Source organism: Lithobates pipiens, unplaced genomic scaffold (genome assembly GCF_037356315.1).
Source record: "Lithobates pipiens isolate NorthernLeopardFrog02 unplaced genomic scaffold, aLitPip1_a1.2 Scaffold_18, whole genome shotgun sequence".
NCBI lineage: Eukaryota > Metazoa > Chordata > Amphibia > Anura > Ranidae > Lithobates > Lithobates pipiens.
Window position 1 is genome coordinate 153,179,968 of NW_027507758.1, and position 18,997 is coordinate 153,198,964.

At 47.5% G+C, this 18,997-nt stretch overlaps 1 protein-coding gene across 1 annotated transcript in view; it reads right to left on the reverse strand.

Annotated features, from left to right (window-relative positions):
• Positions 1–18,143, reverse strand: part of MEMO1 (mediator of cell motility 1) — a 90,480-nt gene extending 72,337 nt beyond the window's left edge. The window contains exon 1 of the mRNA XM_077486287.1: positions 17,662–18,143. Within this exon, the coding sequence (XP_077342413.1) occupies positions 17,662–17,722 (61 nt within the window). The 5' untranslated portion in view covers positions 17,723–18,143. The remainder of the gene's footprint in view (positions 1–17,661) is intronic.
• Between the last annotated feature and the right edge of the window lie 854 nt (positions 18,144–18,997).

Sequence of the window (18,997 nt, forward strand, 5' to 3'; positions counted from 1 at the left end):
GTGATCCATATTTAGAGTTACTTTTGAAGTGCCGATATATAACCCTTGTAGGGTTACCATTGGGAGTGACACTGAGCACGAAGGTTCACATTGGATATAGCGGTGTGGTGAACTCTGTGGAAAGGACTTTTCTACCCGTTTGAGAACTGTGTGGGGCACTCTATTTACACTCTAAAGACTCTGCACATTGATTGATATCTATGAACTTTCTAGCTTTCATTTTCTGATTTCCTTACGTAGTATAATTATATTATTGTTTAGCGCTGTCAATATAGTAACTTCACTTTCCAGTATCTTTTGAATAAGTGGTACTATATGCTGTTTGGATATTTAGATTCATTACGACAGCAGCTTTTTATTATTTTTTATTTTATTTTTATTTCTAATTTACATATTCCATTGAGTGCTGGGATCAGTGATATTTATCGGTGGATTTCTATCAGTGGTATTTGTATTTGTTCCATATGAAAATGCTTGCACCCGATTGAGCGGTTTAGGAGACCGGAGGTTCAGGATAAGCCAAATACTTTCGAGAGTTTTTTGGATGACAAAGATATGGTTATAAAAGCCCTTGCCTTGATCCGATCGGGGGACCGGGATCAGGACTCTTTGATCCATCAAGACTCCAATCTGGAGGCCAAGGGCTGTTGCTTTTACCCGATCTTGGGGAGGGAAGGTGATCAGTCTCTGGCAGCTGGGAAGAGAATTCAAGCCTGTACCCATTGGTCACCAGGTAAAGGATAAATGGACTTGAGGTGACTGCTGCCCGCAGTGGGAGGAAGACAATCTTCCTTCCACTGGGAGACAGAAGTCACTGTGGCTTGGCGGGTTGTTGAGGAGGGTTAAACAAGACCCCCCCCTCCCTCTTTGTGCCCTGTCCAGTGTTGTGTGCCTATTGTCCTTTTCCCTTGGACCCTGCTGCCTACTCTGGCCACAATTTTTTTCTGGCTAGCATCTTATTTTGGGGAAAGGCCTTTTTTCTATCGGCTGTGTGCTCTAGTGCCTCTTGTAGCCCAAGGCCAAAAAGATGATTATTTGTTAGGGGAAGACCACATAAGCGTGACCAGGTTTTAAGCCAGAGGCTTCTTCTGGCCAAATTCACCAAGGCTGAGGTCCTAGCTGTCATTCTAACTAACTCTGCGGAAGAATCTGCCAAAAAGCCTACTGCCTGAAAGAGGAGTGGGAAGCATTTCAGAATTTGTTCTCTTGAAGTTCCTGCCGAAAGATGCGTTCGTATCAACCATACTTCTAGGTTTCTGGCTACACAAGTGGATGAAAGGGCTGGTTTAAGACTAGCAATGGATGAGTCCCAGGCCCTGCATAGAAGGATATCTCCCCTTATCCAATTAGATGCCTAAGCACGCCGAGATCGTCAAAATGCTAAGTCCGTTTATTAAACTTTCGAAAGAGGTGCATCTAACTTAAGCCTCGCACACACTGATTTTTGTCAAAAGGGTGTGTGCAGGATTTTGTCTAGCATACCAACTATCCGCAAATTGACAACACACAAAACAAAGTTAGGTACTATTAGGCTGCTTTCACACTGGGGCGAGAGCAGCGTCGGCGGTAAAGCGCCGCTATTTTTAGCGGCGCTTTACCGTCGTTTTAGCGGCGGTGCGCGGGCGCTAGCGGGGTGGTTTTAACCCCCGCTAGCGGCCGAAAAGGGGTTAAACCCGCCCGCAAAGCGCCGCTGCAGCGGCGCTTTGCCGGCGGTATTGCCGCGGTGTCCCATTGATTTCAATGGGTAGCAGCGGTATAGGAGCGGTGAATACACCGCTCCTTCACCGCTGCAAAGATGCGGCTGGCAGGACTTTTTTCACCGTCCTGCCAGCGCATCGCTCCAGTGTGAAAGCCCTCCGGCTTTCACACTGGAGTTAAAGGGGCCGGTTTTTTTCAGGCGTTACACAGGCGCTATTTTTAGCGCTGTAACGCCTGAATACCGCCCCAGTGTGAAAACAGCCTTAGAGTATAGAGAGGAAGTTAATTTCTCAAGCGCCACCCTTTGGGCCCCTTATGCTAATTTCGGGTTAGAAGTTAGAGTTTTGCTGAGCGCAGATTCGCGATTTTCAGATCGTACAAAACAAATGCCTTTTAAAATACTTTTGTCATAACTATATGCAAAGCAGCTTCGTTATTATTCCATTAAAGATTAGAATTTTGACATTTCATCAATTGCCAATTCACGAATGTGAATTCTAAATTATGTACAGTAGTTTACAAGACCAACCGCTTCCAGCTCATTGCTTTGTTCTGATCATGCATGTTTGTACTTTCGACTTGTGTGATGGATTTGTGTACTGACAATCCGAAAATCAGACAAGGAGCCGTAGTTCGCCAAAAATTTACTAGCCCGCCATCCAACATTTGTTGTCCGAAAACTGGTAAAAAAATTGTCGAAAGAAACGTACTGAAAACGGTAAGAATGTCTTACAGTCTGTCAAAACGACAATCCCCTACCAAATTTTGCATCTTGTTTATGAGGCTTTAGGATTTTTGTTCCAAGGCCGCACTGTGTCCTCTTCAAATATGGAAACCTTTTAGGTTACAATAGGGATTTTTATAACAGCTTACCTGTAAAATCCTTCTTTGAAGTACATCACAGGACACAGAGCCATAGTAATTACTATGTGGGTTATAAGCCACCTTCAAGTGATGGACACTGGCACACCCTAAGACAGGAAGTCCACTCCCTATATAACCTCTCCCACTACTGGAAGTGCCTCAGTTTTTGTAGCAACGCAATACACGTGTATGCCAGAAAGAAGGGAGGGACCCATGTGTCCCGTGATGTACTTCAAAGAAAAGGATTTTACAGGTAAGCCATTCATTATAAAAATCCTATTTTCTTAATCGTAGATCAGGGGACACAGAGCCATAGTAATTAATATGTGGGATGTCTCAGAGCAATGCCAACTGAAGGGGAGGGAGACAAAATTAGAGATCAGAGTACTTATACTGCTGCCTGCAGCACACTGTGCCCAAAGGCGATATTCTCATACCTTTTTACATCCACCCGATAGAATCTGGTTAATGGACTGAAGACCAAGTTGCGGCCTTGCAGATTTGAGCCATGGAGGCTTGGTGATTCACTGACCACAAAGCACTAACAGCCCTTGTGGAGTGCGCTTTGATTTGAAAAAGGTGGAATATTCCTCTTTAAACCATAAGCTTGAACAATTACTCGTCTAATCAGTTTAGAAATAGTAGGATTTCAATGGTGCCTGTCCTCTTTTAGGGCCTTCAGGCAATACAAACAAAACATCCATTTTTCGAATCTGAGCAGTCACATTCAAGTAGACTGCTTTCACCAAATCGAGAATGTAGCGACTTTTCTTCCATAGAACCAGGTTCTGGAAAAAAGAAAAGTAGAACAAATATCCTGGTTTAAATGAAAACTTGACACTACCTTCGGTAAAACATTAGGATGAGAACGCAATACTACCTTATCCTTGTGAATCATTAAATATGGCTCTTTACAAGAAAGAGCAACCAAGTCTGAGACCCTTCTTGCAGAAGATATGGCTACCAGAAAAACTAGATTCCTTGTCACAAAGGACCAAGGTAATAGGTCGTATTGGCTCACAAGGCTGTTTCTGTAATGCTGACAGAACTAAAATTCAAGTCCCAAGGGTTTAGGGGTGACCCAACTGGAAGATTAAGCCGCGTTACACACTGAATAAAGCTACGAACCAAAGAATGCAAAGCAAGTGGTCACTGAAATACTGATAAGGCCGAGATCTTTGATAGTACTCAAAGCCAGATTATTATCTAACCCCATTTGCAGAAAGTCAAGGATTCTACCTATAACATACTTCCTAGAGTGCCAACCCCTGGATTCACACCAGGAGAGACATATGCCTTCCAGACTCTAATATATGATTCTGGAGGCCAGCTTCCTTGCATTAACCAAGGTAGATACCACTGAACCTGACAGCCCACGCCTCTTCAGAATGTGGGTCTCAATAGCCAAACCATTAAAATTTAGCATTTAAAGGTAGGATGGAATACCGGACCTTGCGAGAGAAGGTCTGGATGTGGTACTAGGGCACCCATGGACCGTACCACCATCTTTACGATCTCAGCATACCAAATTCTCCTGAGCCACAAGAATCACTGACTCCCCTTCCTCCTTGATCCTGCAAAGAAGTCATGTAAGCAGAACAGGACAGAATGCATAAATCAGTGAAAACTGATTCCACGGGAATACCAAGGCATCTGTTCCACATGCAAGCAGATCCTTTGTTCTTGACACAAAGTTGTCGATCTTTTTGTTGAACCTAGACGCAAACAGATCTATGTCCGGTATCCCCCATCTTTGACTTATTGTCAGGCAGATATCAGGGTGAAGAGAGACCATTCTCCCGGGAACAACTGCTGGCAACCCAAGTAGTCCACCTGCCACCTGGAGGGTAAGGAGCTCCTGGTCAAGCTTTCCTTCATCTTTTTCCAAATTAACTCCCGGAAGAGTTTCAATTTTTCTAAACCACCTGTTACATATCCAAACTGGTGCGTTATGCAGGACGTATAACAATTGTGGCAGCCATATCATCTTGATCAGGCTGCATCGGCCTGCCACTGACAGGGGAAGCCGGCTCCAGGCGTCACAGCTCTTCTTAAATTTGCTCAATAAACGGACCCAAGTTCCTACCCACATACTGGCTGACATCTGTTAAATATATACCTAGATATTTCAATGCCCCTACTACCTCCTTTTGTGGAATCCTCGATGCGGTCACAGCACTCGGGCGATCAACTTGGAGCAGTTCTGATTTCCCCCAGTTTATTAATAAACCTATAAACCCTCCAAACTTTTCTACCAATTTGATTACCTTCTCAAGAGATCGGCCAGTGTATCCCAAAAAGAGAAGAACATCGTCCGCGTATAGAGCGAGCCTCTCCTCCCTACCCCCCTCCCTTTGAAACCCAGTGATCTCAGAGTGTGACCTGACAGCGATTGCCAACGGCTCCATCGCCAAAGCAAAGAGCAACAGGGAGAGCGGGCATCCCTGCCGTGTACCTCTACTCATTTCAAGTTTTCCGGATTGGTTCCCATTAATCCTTATTTTTGCACTAGGTGCACCGTACATCATTTTAATCCACCCAATAAATATGGGTCCAAATCCAAACCCTTCCAGGATGCGCCATAGGTACCTCCACTCTAAGCTATCAAAAGCCTTGGCCATGTCTAAAGACAAAATGGCCCTCGAACCCTCGCTCACCACTGGAGTTTGTATATTCAAAAATGCCCTTCTTATATTCATACTAGTTGATCTTCTCTTTATAAATCCTGTCTGATCCGGATGTATAAGCCTATCAATAATTTTGTTCAATCTGTTAGAGAGCACCTTGGCCAGTATTTTAATATCGGAGCATAAAAGCGATATTGACCGATATGACGCTACATCCCTGGGGTCCTTCCCTTCTTTAGGAATCACGATAATAAATCGCCTCCATCATAGATGCAGGTAATCTCCCCGCTAGTTTTGCCCCTTCCAAGGTTCTGAGCAACTCCGGAAGTAGGATCTCGCTGTATTTCTTATATACCTCCACCGGGAGTCCATCTGGTCCTGGGGATTTTTGGGAGGCCATTCCGGCCACCGCCTGGCAGAGTTCACCTAAAGTTATAGGGGCCTCTAGATCCTCTCTCTCTTCTTGGGTAAGAGTTGGGAGCGTCACTTTCTCCAGGAAGGATAACATATCTTCTTCCTTCCTTTGATCCCGTGTTCTATATAGGTCCTCATAGTAGGCCCTAAAATCCTCAACTATCTCCTTCCCACTAGTGGTAACTGTCCCTTCTATAGACTTAATCATTGAGATGGTAGAGGGGGGGGGGGATGCTGGCTCGTTTAGTGAAAGCTTTCTCCCTACCCCCTCTCCCTCTTCAAAGCGACACTGTTTCTGAAACATGCGTTTGTTTTCTTCCCTTTTAATAATCACAGATTTGTACCCCTGTTGTTTATTTAACCATATTGCCGGTTTCTCGGGTGTTGGATCCTTAACGTAGTTAACCTCTGCCTCTATTACTTCTTTCCTAATTCTTTCCTCCCAGCTCCTAGAATTTTGTTTGATTTTGACCACCTGTTGAATCAGTATCCCTCTAACAAATGCTTTTAATGCGTCCCAAGTTATATCAATTGGGGCAGTTTTTGTATTAAACATTATGAACTCTTAGTTTCTTTAAAACTACTTCTACATCTTTCATTAACTCGAGCCAGAATGGACTAATTCTGCAACACCCCATACTCCCTTCCCTCCTACCAATACTCAGTGCTATTATCAAGGGCAAGTGGTCCGATAGCCCTCTGGGCATATACTCGATCTTCCTCACACTTTGTAGTGCTTCTTCATTCCCTAAAGCCAAGTCTATCCTGGAGAGTGTTGAGTACGAACTCGAACAGCAGGAGTATTGCTTAACGTCTGTATTCCCCACCCTCCACATATCCATTAATCCGATCTCCTTCAGGAATTGACTTAATCTCGTTGTCCCTGCCCCTTGGGTCCTAATAGGGAATCTATCTATCCGACTGTCAAGTACTTCATTGAAGTCTCCTATTATTATGACTGGTACATCCTCCTTATCTACCAGAAAATCCGTAAGTCTATACACCACCTCCATTTTAAACGGGGGCGGTATATAAATCCCCACCAGAACATACAGTCTATCCTCCAAGGTGCAATACAAAAAAACGTAGCGACCCAATTCATCAATACTAGCCTGCCTGCAGGAGAATCTCACCCCGGTTCCTATTATCACACTGACTCCTCTCGAATAGGAAGTGTAAGTAGAGTGATACTGAACCTGGTACCTCCTATTTTTAAGTTGTGGTGTTGTTACTTTAGTTAAATGTGTCTCCTGCAGGCAGGCCAGTCCGATCCCATATCTCTCCAGCGTAGAAAAGACTGCCGCTCTTTTAACTGGGCTACCCAGGCCTCTGACATTCCAGGAGGCCAAATTAAGTATTTTATCCTGCATTATTTAACATAAACACAATAACAAAATTAGTGGAAGATGACCGAAGTGCAAACACATAAATTACCGGCAAAAAGCCCCTATAGTGTTTCATTCCTCTTGTGCTCACTCTACTCTCACTTAAAGTGAAAATTATAAAAATAGTAAAGGAGTTTTGTAAGAAGTCCCATACCTTCCTTTTGAGTTGATAATTGTGTACGAACTATATTAGCTTCAACATTAACACTCTTGTGGTTTTCTAATCTTTTTTGAACCTTTCCCCCCCTCACCCCCCTCTCCCCCCGTCCACCCCCCCCAACCCACCACCTACCTAGGTGTTCCCCAAGGGGATTACACGTGACCTTTACACATTCATCTCTTCTATCCCTCTCCTCCAACTTCCTACTCTCATGCCACTTTACCTTCATACAGAGGTGGATAAAGGTGAAAACAAAAACATCAAAAAAGAAAAAATAATGATTATCCTCTTCCCCTATCACACTATCCATCCTAAATTCAAACCACATTTAAACCCACCCCGGCTCTCCCCCCGTGCGTTGCTATTTCAAACCCCCAGCCCCCCTCCCCCCCCCAGCTCATCTACAATAGCCCCTCATTTGCTTCCAGCCATAAGGTTACTTCCGCTGGAGAGCCAAATAACTGGGTACCACCAAGTGCTGTTATTCTCAACCGTGCAGGATATAAAAGTGCATATGTAATCTTATGAGTCCGTAAAGTACGTTTAACTTCCAAAAATTCGGCTCTTCGTCTCTGCAGTTCCGATGAATAATCTGGGTACAGAGAAATCCTTGCTCCATTATATGTGATATTGCCCACCTCTCTTGCCTTACGCATCAAAGTCACCTTGTCATAATTAAAGAGTTTCAGGATCATTGGTCTGGGATGCCCCCCGGGGGGGAGGAGCTTTAAAGGGGACTCGGTGGGCCCGTTCTATTGAGAAAAAAGGTGAAAAACTCTCTTCCAAACAGTTCACTAAACCAGGATTCTAAGAACTTTATCTGATCGGAACCCTCACATCTCTCAGGGAGTCCCAGCAGCCGGATGTTATCCCTCCGAAGCCTATTTTCTATTTCATCCATTCTGACATTTTGATTATATGGTTGCTTTCGCATGTTGTTGACCTCCTCTCTCAATGGGTGTAAATCATCTATTTGGCTTACCCTTGTCTCCAACGCTACCATTCTTTCCCCTGTTCTCTGTATATCCTGCCTAACCAGTGACAGTTCCTCCTGCATGCTTTTGAATTGCCCACAAAGTTCTCCCAGCGAGGTTTTACACACATTTACAGCTTGTAGAACACCCCTTAATGTGGGGTCTTCCTCGGTCGGGGGGCTACTCCTAGTAACATCACCACTTTCACTCTGAGCCACCCCATGACGCCTACTTGCGCTCTTTTGACCTGATACAGTGGCCATAGTTGGGCCTGTGTGTCCTTGGCTCTTCCTGTCCACCACCCCCGGGTGATATTTTACTTGCAAAGGCTGCGTCTGTTGCAACATCTGTGTCAACTGTTCCCCCTTCGTCGGGGACTGGCCTGGGGTGCGGGTGTACCGTTCTAACTTAGTTGCAGCGGCCTGTGCTGCCTGGATGTTCTTTTCCTTAGAGGAGCGGAGCTGTTGTGCCCCCCCCCCCCCCCCCGTTTTCCTGTGCTACCTGCTCCTCTCCTCGCCGTCTTGACATCTTTCTAGGAGGTCACTGTATATATGAGCAGGCGGTATCAGCAGGTCGCACTTATACTCAGGGCTAATAGCTATAAACCGAGAAGTGGGGGTGGGAAAAAAGAGGGGGGTGGGAGGGTTCTTACACTGGGTACACCAAGTGTATATAGACAAGTCAGCTTTCCATCATCCCCCCAACAATAAAAAACACCCCACAGCGCCAATATCTTATTTGCAGGAGGGGGGAAGAGAAAAAAAAGACACTGATGTTCCTGGGACCTCTGTTGTGCGGAGGGGCAACCAAGATTTTTGAATACACAGTCCTCAGTCCAAGTGCCTCTTATGTCCGTGTTTAATAACGTAGACCTATTTTCACAGTCTATTCAAAGGACTTCATTTTCCTTCCTTTTCCTTTCTCTCTTAGCACATCAAAAATCCCAACATTTCTCACATAGACCTTGTATTATTATGCTGCCATGCCTAAGGTGGGAGTGCTAGTCTTTATATAGAATACGCTCAAAAGTAGTTACAGCACCACGTTGATTCTCTCAAGAGGAAAGGAAAAAAAAAAAAAGGGTCCTGGTCTTATACAAGGGAGAAGCTTTGCAAGTCACCGTTCTCAGTCCTTTGTAGCACCATCTTACTGTGCTTCTACCCCCCAGCAGATATTTCTCATACCTCGTGCTTCATGACTCAGTACCATCCTTAACACATCTCAGGTCCCAAGTTTCATACAGGCGCTTTTCCTCGTGTGAGTGAATCACCTCTTCCCAGCCTCTCTCCTCCTCCCTCCCCACAAACGCTGTTCGGGGCCGTGTAGCGCTGTCTGTTCGTCCACGCCGGGACCCGTCCGCCTCTCACTACTTCCGGGTACCTCGGTGGGGCTCGGCGGTAATCGGCCGTTTCCGTCGTTCCTCGGCCCTTCCCGACGTCCTCCAGTTTCACCCAGCAAGCCTACGTCAGTAAGTGCAGCATCAACACACGGGGTGGGAGTCTGCCGGAGAGCCGCTCACATCGCTAACCTTTCCACGCTCACCTCACCAGACACACCTCCCTCTCGCATCCGGTCACTCCCCCCAGAAACAATGAGCCAGAGGGCTCCCACCATTGTCATTTATACAGTAATCACTGCTATATAAATGCAGTGATTCCTGTGTAAATGACACTGGCAGTGAAGGGGTTAACCAGTGGGTGGCAGTGTAGGGGTTAAGTGTTCCTAGGGGTGTGTTACTAACTGTGGGGGGGTTGGGCTTTCATTTAGTGAACACTGATCTCTGCTCCAATCACATGGAGCAGAGATCAGCGTCACTAGTTGCTAGGCAGAATGGAGAAATGCTGTTTACACAGCATTTCCTCCATTCAGCCGTCCCGTGAGACGATCGCGGGGATGACCACGGCGATCGAGTCCGCGGGTCCCGCGACCGGAATCACGGGGGTCCCGACCAGCGCGGGAGCGCGCCACCGGCGGCACGCTCCCGATGGCAGGGAGGCATTGAATATTGGACGTACCTGTACGCCAATATGCCTGCCTGTGCCATTCTGTCGACGTACATCGTCGTGCGCTGGTCGGGAACCGGTTAAGAGCTTCTGACATTAGTGTCCTTCTAATCAGGCATTGTTACCCTTGTTGAATCTCAGGTTACCCTTAGTCGGGAATGTCTTTACCCTCCCGACCCCAATGTTTGATTATGGTTACATGTTTGTTATTATGTTCCTTTTTCGATGCTATGGGTTTATCTTCCACTGTCGGATCACTTATGAGGTGCTTCCTATGCTGTCGTTGTGTACACAGTATACATTTATATTGTTATGTGGGAGCCCGCTCCCCCTCTGGTTTGCCCTGACTTCCCCACCCCATCGGGAACTCAGGAGACGCACATCTCGAGACCGCCCCCCCGAACTGGTTTGCCCTAAGCTCTACCCCCCCCAATTACATGGATATTTTTGTGAAAAACGGTCTATCACTCGATATCCAGAATACCTAAAAAGACCCAGCTAGTAGGTTTATCATTCTCCAAGGTTCTCTACAAGGTAAACAAATTACTTTTGCTAATGTCTATGCCCCCGAACCTTTGCCGGAGACAAAACGTGGCACACTCGTCCCTCGATAGGAGCAAGCCAGAAACGACCACTAATGCCTTCCCCAAATCTCTAAAATCTAGCCTAGATTTGCACACTCTGGTCGACGCATGGAAGGCCCATAACACAGGCGCCAGAGAATATACATACTATTCCCACCCCCACGGCATTTACTCCAGACTGGATTATTTATTTTGCTCCCCTATCCTCCTAGCCAATTGCACCTCCGCTGCCATTCATTCCTGTCCCTGGTCAGACCACCAGATGGTCACCCTAGATGTCTCCCATATTGGTTTAAAGCCCTCCGTGGCCAGCTGGAGACTAAACGAGGACCTCATCAGACCCAGGAGTGCTCCCTCTAATCACTAAACACATAGAAGAATATTTCACCATCAACAAAACTAATGACATCTCCCCAGCCACGCTTTGGGCGGCCCACAAGCTGGTGGTGCGGGGGTCACCTTTTTCAATTAGCTGCCAAAAGAAAGAAACAATGACTTACTACTGACCTCGACAAATTATACCACTTACATTCTCAGAATTACTCCCCAGACATACTCAAACAAATCAATACCCTTAGACTCGACCTAGATAAGATCCTATCGGACCAGACGGAGAAGACATTGCGGTGGTCTAAGGCCAAGTTCCTCCTCCACAGCAATTCAGCCTCAGCGATGTTCGCGAGGAACCTCAACCCATTCCCTCCAACCCTCACACTCATAAACTTAGGAAGCATAACAGAAACACCCGGAAATTCTAAAAATTTTGACTAAATTCTATTCTGATTTTCTCGACCACCCTCACTTACCAGATGTGTCTATTCTTTGCTGAGATCCCGGGAGCCACTCCCCCCGAACAAAAGCTTGCCCATACTTTATTTAGTGCGGTACATTGGGCTATTGCCCTGTTTTGGCACACCGCAGGGGTCCCTTGGGACCAAATCCTTAAACGCATGGCAGCCATCTAGCTGTGTTTCACACAGTTATGGACACAATACCCAACGTATGAGTTGAAAAGGAAATCCTGGCCCCCTGGTCCGTGATCACCCCTCTTCCCTTCCCCTATGTGGGTTCCTCCATATCATGATGCTCAACTACCTGTACCTCCCTACTGATTCTCCTGTAGCTATCTTGACTTTGTTTATGAGTTTTAGTTTTCTGTTTGTTATACTAACCTATGGACTGCCTGTATTTGTGAACTTTTACGGGTGGGCGTCGAGTGGCGGGATACTTTGCTCCTCAAGCTTAGGGGAGATTTTCTCCTCACTTGACCCCCACCTGGTTGCCACCACTTATTGTACTTTGTACTGGTCCTACAGGTATTTGTATTTCTTATTATACTATATCCAATGTATCTTTTATGTACTGGCTGAATTTCAATAAAATAGTTTGTATTAAAAGAAAAAAAACTGCCTGTGTCCCCTAGGCTTGAGGGTGATAATGCAGGAAAACAATTGGGAGACAGGAAAAGTCAGATGCTTCCTGTTGAAGGGTGACAAGTAGGATCGACCGATTATCGGCAGACGATATTCACTTTTTTTTTTTAATTATCAGTATCAAACCTACCCAATATTACTTCAAGGGGTTTTACAAGGGTAATGCATGCAGCTGCAGGCATCACCGACTGTACTGTTCCTTAGAGAGGACAGTCGGCTTTATCGTAATAACAACCAATGTAGCTCAGTAGCCGCTCGGCTATAACAAGCTGCAGGAGGGGACACCCCCCCCCCCCCAATACACCACTTGCCCAGGCTCTCCCATTCGCCAGCTGGCCAGAGACCCAAACAAAGCCGAAGCTTCTGGGTTACTAGATCCAAGACCCAGAAGCAATGTCATGACATCACTTCCCGGATTATTGGTATCTTAAAAGGCGCTAGCTTTAAAAAATATAACGTATTCAAAAAAAAATGCCGATCTTGATGGGAGGGGTTTGGGTAGACAGAGTAGGAGCTAACCAGACATACTGGGGTAGAGCATTTCAGAGAATGGGAGAGGTTCTGGAGAAGTCCTGAAGACAAGCATGGGATAGGAGAGCAAGACGTCTTGGGAAGATCAGAGGATGATATCCTCAGATGAGATTGGCGATATATCTGGGGGCAGAGCTGTGGATGGCTTTGTACATTGTGGTTAATATTTAGAATTTTTCATATGTTGGGCTAGTGGAAGCCAGTGCAGCAGTCATGGATCAATCGGTTGGTAAGGTGTACAAGTCTGACATATAGACTCCTAATAGACTGAATGGGGGATAGCCTGTGTAAAGGTAGGCCAGTGAGGAGGGAGTTGCAGTAGTCAACGCAGGATATAACAAAGCAGTGAATAAGGAAGGGGTGAATTCTGGAAGCATTGTGGAGGTCAGCTTTAGAAAGACCAAGTTTGAGAAGTAGTGCGACATCCACACCGATTTGTTGCTCAGTAAATTTGTGATATGTGAGGAGACAGAAGGGATGAGCTGGGTAGCAGAGAGATAGATCTGGGTGTAGACAGTATAGAGGTGGTAGTGGAAGCCATGAGAGGTTATCAACTGGCCAAGAGAAGAGATGTAGCGAGAATAGGAGGAGCCCCAAGGACAGAGTCTTGGGGTACCCCAACAGAAACAGTGGAGGAGATTGTGCACTGGGATAGGCAAGAGAAGAACTAGAAGCAGACTCAGAGGCCAAGGGAGTGGAGTTTATTAAAAGGATTTTTTTTGTTTGTTAAACATACATGTTAGTTACTTACATGCCCTGTGCAGTTGGTTATGCACAGAGCAGCCCAGATCCCCCTCTTCTCGGGTCCCCCACAGGCACACTTGTTCCCTCCCTCCTGTTGAGTGCAACGAGCACAAGCAGCTTGCAATGGGGGAAACCAAGCAGGCACACTCCAGAGCCGCTGCCCCAAACCTCTCATTGGGTAACTTGTTGTGATTGGCAATGGCTCCAGCTGTTCTTTCAGCCAATGAGGGAGAATCCCAGGACAGCCGAGACACTCATGCACATCACTGGATCACAACGGGGCTCAGCTGCACACTTTCATCTTCATTCATAAAATGCATTTGGTAAAAAAGCCTTTGGAACCACTTTGAGGAGCAAGTAATCAACTGTGTCGAGGTCTAAGAGCAGGGATACAAGCAGGAGTAATGGCTATTGGTTTTAGCAGTTAGGTCATTAATAGAGCAGTTTCAATGGAATGTTGTGGGCAGAAGGCAGACTGTAGGGGGTCAAGAAGATTGCCAGTGAGGAAGCAACTCATAGGGTTGTGGAAAAGGCATACAAGAACCATTGAGGCAAACGGGAGCAGAGAGATAGGTCTTCGGTTATTCAAACGGGTGGATCCCAGTGAGGTTATTTTTTAAGTTATGGGGCTAACCAGTGCATGTTTGAGCATGGAGGGAAAGTTGTTGGTGGAAAGGGAGTGATTGAAGACGTGGGTTAGAGAGTTTAAAAGAGCAAAGAAGGCCACAGTAACCCAGAAGGAAGATGGAAGCCCCATCAGCGGTGACAGCGTGCCGCTTGAGGGCTTTGTTTTCAGGCAAGTCTTTCATAATGCACTAGTATACAATGCATACTAGCACATTATGACATTTGCAGGGAGATTTATTTATTTTGCGGAAGCACTTTTAGGGTGTATTAAGATCTTATGTACTGGTGTAGAGGTGCTTTTTTTCTAGCATCAGGTACATGTTTTATGTGTCAATGAGTGTTAACACGTGCTTTGGAATTTTGCAAGGACAGGGATAACAGCCATTGACCAAGCCTTGTTATTACCGGTTTCCAAAGCTTCAAAAGCACAAGCTCACGTTTAATGCGGAATTGCTGAAATCCAAGTTGTGGGTTGCCCAACCTGGATGATAAAACTTCCACTAAAAAAAATTGAAGGCGCCAAGTGGAAAATTGTTGGAAGAAGGATGACTGCATCCAATCAGATGCAGTCACTGTTCAGCTATTGATGCAGCCATGGGTGCAGGCTATGCATGTGCACATGGTAGGTTTGCCCCGTCGACCTCAAGCCCTGGAGTTTTGGGTGCCTGTAAGGCACAGATGCAGCATACAGCCCCCTGCCAGCAGGCTACAATAAATTGATAGGCTGAAATGTACTGTGGCTCTATGCTCTACTGATCGGTAATCAAGTTTAGAGCCACAGGCACCAAGAATTCCTGCATTTGGGGCATATGGTTGTAAAAAATTAGTACCGCTTGGCACAGTGATTTTTCTACTGCCAGTGGGCTGTATACCACACCTATGCCTCCTGGGTGCCCAGAAATAGGACAATTTCACACTGCTGGGTCATGCTGCCTGTGTGTGGGAAAACTAAATATAGGCAGCAGTAGAGATTATAGCATGGATGGAAAGAGCTACACATGTATGAGAAGGCATATAAAGCCAGCCATACATTGCCATTCACTTCTATATGCATTCAAATGCAAAAATACTACCAGGTATTTTTTTTTTTCCCCAAAATGCACTGCGGTGCTGGGATGGGAACAGATGTGAACCACAACACGTGTTAGCAACACTGACAACATTAACAGGCTTTTAATCTGCCAAATCACTTCTTTACAATATAATCCCACTACAAATCTGTCTCCCACTGTGCACCCCACCCCCCCCCCCCCCCCAAACACTCACTCCGTGTCTCATAGGATGCAGTAGCAGGATCTGATTAGTATAAAGACCAGTGGGGGTGCACTTCTATACTGCCATGTCTCCTATTCCCCTCACAGCCCACCCCCTCCAGACACTCCATGATAGGATGTGGTGACAGCATCTCTTTAGTCAGGATAGAATACACTGTTGTGGGTGCATTCCTATCCTGCCACACCATTCAGCCCTCCATCACCCTAATACAACATACACACACACACACACACACACACACACACTAGATCTATATCGCAGCCTCCCACCCCCCCCAACATCTCCCGTTCTCATGATAAAATGGGGTAACAGGAACTCTTTGGTGAGTATAACAGCCATCAGGGGAATGCACTTCCATCCTGCCACATCACTTAACATTCTCTCCCCTGAATCACTCCCATCCAATATAACCACACTCAATCCCTCGCTCTCACAATAGGATGTGGTGACAGGGTCTCTAGTGAGTATAAAGTTCATCCAAGCCACTCTGCCTCCCATCACCCAAATACAAAACCACACTCCATGTGTCCAGCCCTGGTGGTAGGATGTTGTGAAAGGGACCCTTTGGTCAGTATAAAGATACAGTGGGTGCATTTCCATCCTGCCATGTCACTCAGCCCACCATCACCCTCATCCAGCATAAGCACACTCCATGTCTCCTGATCTCGGTAGGACGTAATGACAGGGTTCTTTGGTCAATATAAAGCCGTGGGGTTAGGGGGGAATTGATGCTCTTATATCCTGCCATGTCACTCAACCCTCCATCGCCCCCATACAATATAATCACACCCCGTGCATGTCCCACATACTCCATGCCTCTGTCTCAGTAGGAAGACATGACAGGGTCCCCTTACTAAATACAAAGCCCAGTAGGGGATGGGTGCTCTTCCATCCTGCCTCGTCACTCTGCCTTCCATCACTCCCAAACAATATAGTTACACTCCATGTGCCCCCCCTGCCATGCCCCCAGCTCTGTCAGAATGTAATGACAGGGTCCTTGGTCAGTACAAAGCCCAGTGCACTTCCATGTCACTCAGCAGCACCCCCCCCCCCCATCACTCTTGTACAACATAATCACACCCAATGTTTCTCCCGCACTCTCTGGCCCTTAGTGGGATGCAGTGACTAGGTCTTTTTATTGAGTACAAAGCCCAATGAGGGCTGCTCAACCATCCTGTCATGTAACTCAGCCCTCTATCACCCCCCCCCCCCCACAATATAAATCACATTATGTGTCCCGTCCCCCCCAGGCCCTTTCATGTCTCCTGATCTCTCGGTAGGATATACTGACCAACGTCTCTAATCAGTGCAAAGCCTAGATGATGGAGGGGGCTCTTCCATCCTGCCACTCAACCCTCTATCCCCCCACAATATAAATCACACCCTGTATGTATCCCACACCCTCCTTAACACCCCCCCCCCCCATACAATATAACCACACTCAAGGTCTCCTGTTCTCTCTGTAGGATGCAACGACAGGGTCTCTTTGGTCAGTACCAAGCCGAGGGAGGGCGAAGGGCACACAGCCAGCCTGCCATATCATCAGCCCACCCCCCATATCACCCTCATACAACATAATCACACTCCGTGTATCCCCAGGCCCCTCCGTGCATCTAGCTCTCATAGTAGGATGCAATGCCAGGTGCCTCTTTGGCCAGTACAAAGCCCAATGGGGGGGGGGCACAACTCCATCCTGTCAAGTCACTCAGTCCCCCAATCACCCTAATACAACATAATCACACTCCATGCATCTCCCCAGGCCCTGCCCTGTCTCTTGCTCTCTCTGTACGATGCAATGGCTGGTGGGGAGGGGACTTCCATCCTGCCATGTCACTAGGCCCTAGGTCTAAGGCAGTGATGGGGAACCTTGGCACCCCAGATATTTTGGTACATGATGCTCATGCACTGTGTGGTATCATGGGAAATGTAGTTCCAAAACATCTGGGGTGCCAAGATTTGCCATCACTGCCCTAGGATGTAGTGACAGGGACTTTGATCATTACAAAGACCATTGTACAGTGGGTGCATCTCCATCCTGCCACATCACCCCAATATAAGCACACTCCATGTCTACTGCTCTCTCAGTAGGATGTAATGACATGTGTCTCTAACCAGCACAAACCCCAGTGGGGGGGGGGGGGCGCACCTCCATTCAGCCTTGTCACTCAGCTCTCCATCGCCCCAATACAACATAACCCCACCCCATGTCTCCCCAGGCCCCTCGTAGAAGAAAGCAATGACAGGGACTCTTTAGCGAGTAGAAAGGCCAGCAGGGGGCGCACTTCCATACAGTGTCCTCCCACCACCACCACCCCCAGCCCGGCCTTCCCCTCCTCCGGTACCTGAGGCGGTGTACCAGCTCCCGGCGTGGCTCGCATCCCTGCACAGCGCTCGGTTGGACATCTTGGTGCCGGAGCCGCCTATGATGTGTCCCCGGGCTGTGTGTGCGATGTGAGGAGGGCTGAGGGCGGCCGGGCACACAGTACAGGGAGGAGCGCTGACACTAATAACAGGAAGGCTGGGCTCCCCCGGTCACATCTAGGTTAGGAGGCTGGGGCCACATGTGTTTCCGGCCCGACACAGGGGGAGCAGTCCCCGCGGGAGACCACCGGCCTGGCCTTCTATACTGACTGCGCCCAGCTTGCTGACAGGGCGGACAGAGCGGCTCGCTCTGACTGGGTCTCAGTGAAACGCCGGGCTGGGGAGTGGTGCGGGACTAAGGGCCTCACACCGGATAAAAGTGCTCCGACGGGGAGGCAGCCACAACCATGCAAACGCTTTAGTGGTTTGTCCCTTCTGAGCGGCGGTGGAGGAAGAGGTTATGTGGGCGGGGCGATCCGTGATTGGATTGCGTCGGGCGGTGACGGGGCGGGATGCTGGTGACGACAGGAGCCGGGTGGTCTCCCGGAGATTGGTCAGAAGGGTCTGGGCACGACACCCAGGGTGCATTGTTAGGACTAATAATGGAGGGGGGGTGGAGCGCCCAAGGCGAGGCCTGATTGGGCGGCTAGTCTCTAGGGGGAAGAGGGCAGATTTGGGTGTTTTTGTTGGCTAAGTTAGGGCCTGTGTGGAGCGGCTTTTGTTCTGCTGCTCCATACAAGTCAATGGAGACTATGGGAAGGGAAAACCTGCCTGCAGCAAGTCACATGCAGCTGACAATGAAATCTGAATGATGTCAGAAGCTTCCCAAACTCATGCCATTGACACCAGCCCATAGGCTTTGAGGGAACAAGCTCCGGCATGCTCCGTAAAGGGGCTTTGTTAGTGGCTGGAAGATTGGTGAATGTTGCGATTGATCGTAACAAAATGTGTTGTTCTGTGTCTAACAAAGGCCCCCTTCCTACGAGGGATCTGATCGAGTCCACCTGTCAGCTTTTCAGGTGATCGGAAAGTTCCATTGACAGGCCGGTGTAAGCAGACTCAGGAATCTGCAATTAGCGGACCTCAAGCTGTTGCAAAACTACAAGTCCCATCATGCCTCAGCCTCTGGGTGTCATGCTTGTGGCTGTCAGAGTCTTGGTATGCCTCATGGGACTTGTAGTTTTGCAACAGATGGAGGTCCGCTAATTGCATATCCCTTGTTTATACCAACCTATCAAGGATGAGCTCAGGCGTGCTCGCATACTCCACGTGCAGAGCCCGCCAGGAAGTCGGCGCAGCGCTGCACTAATCACAGGC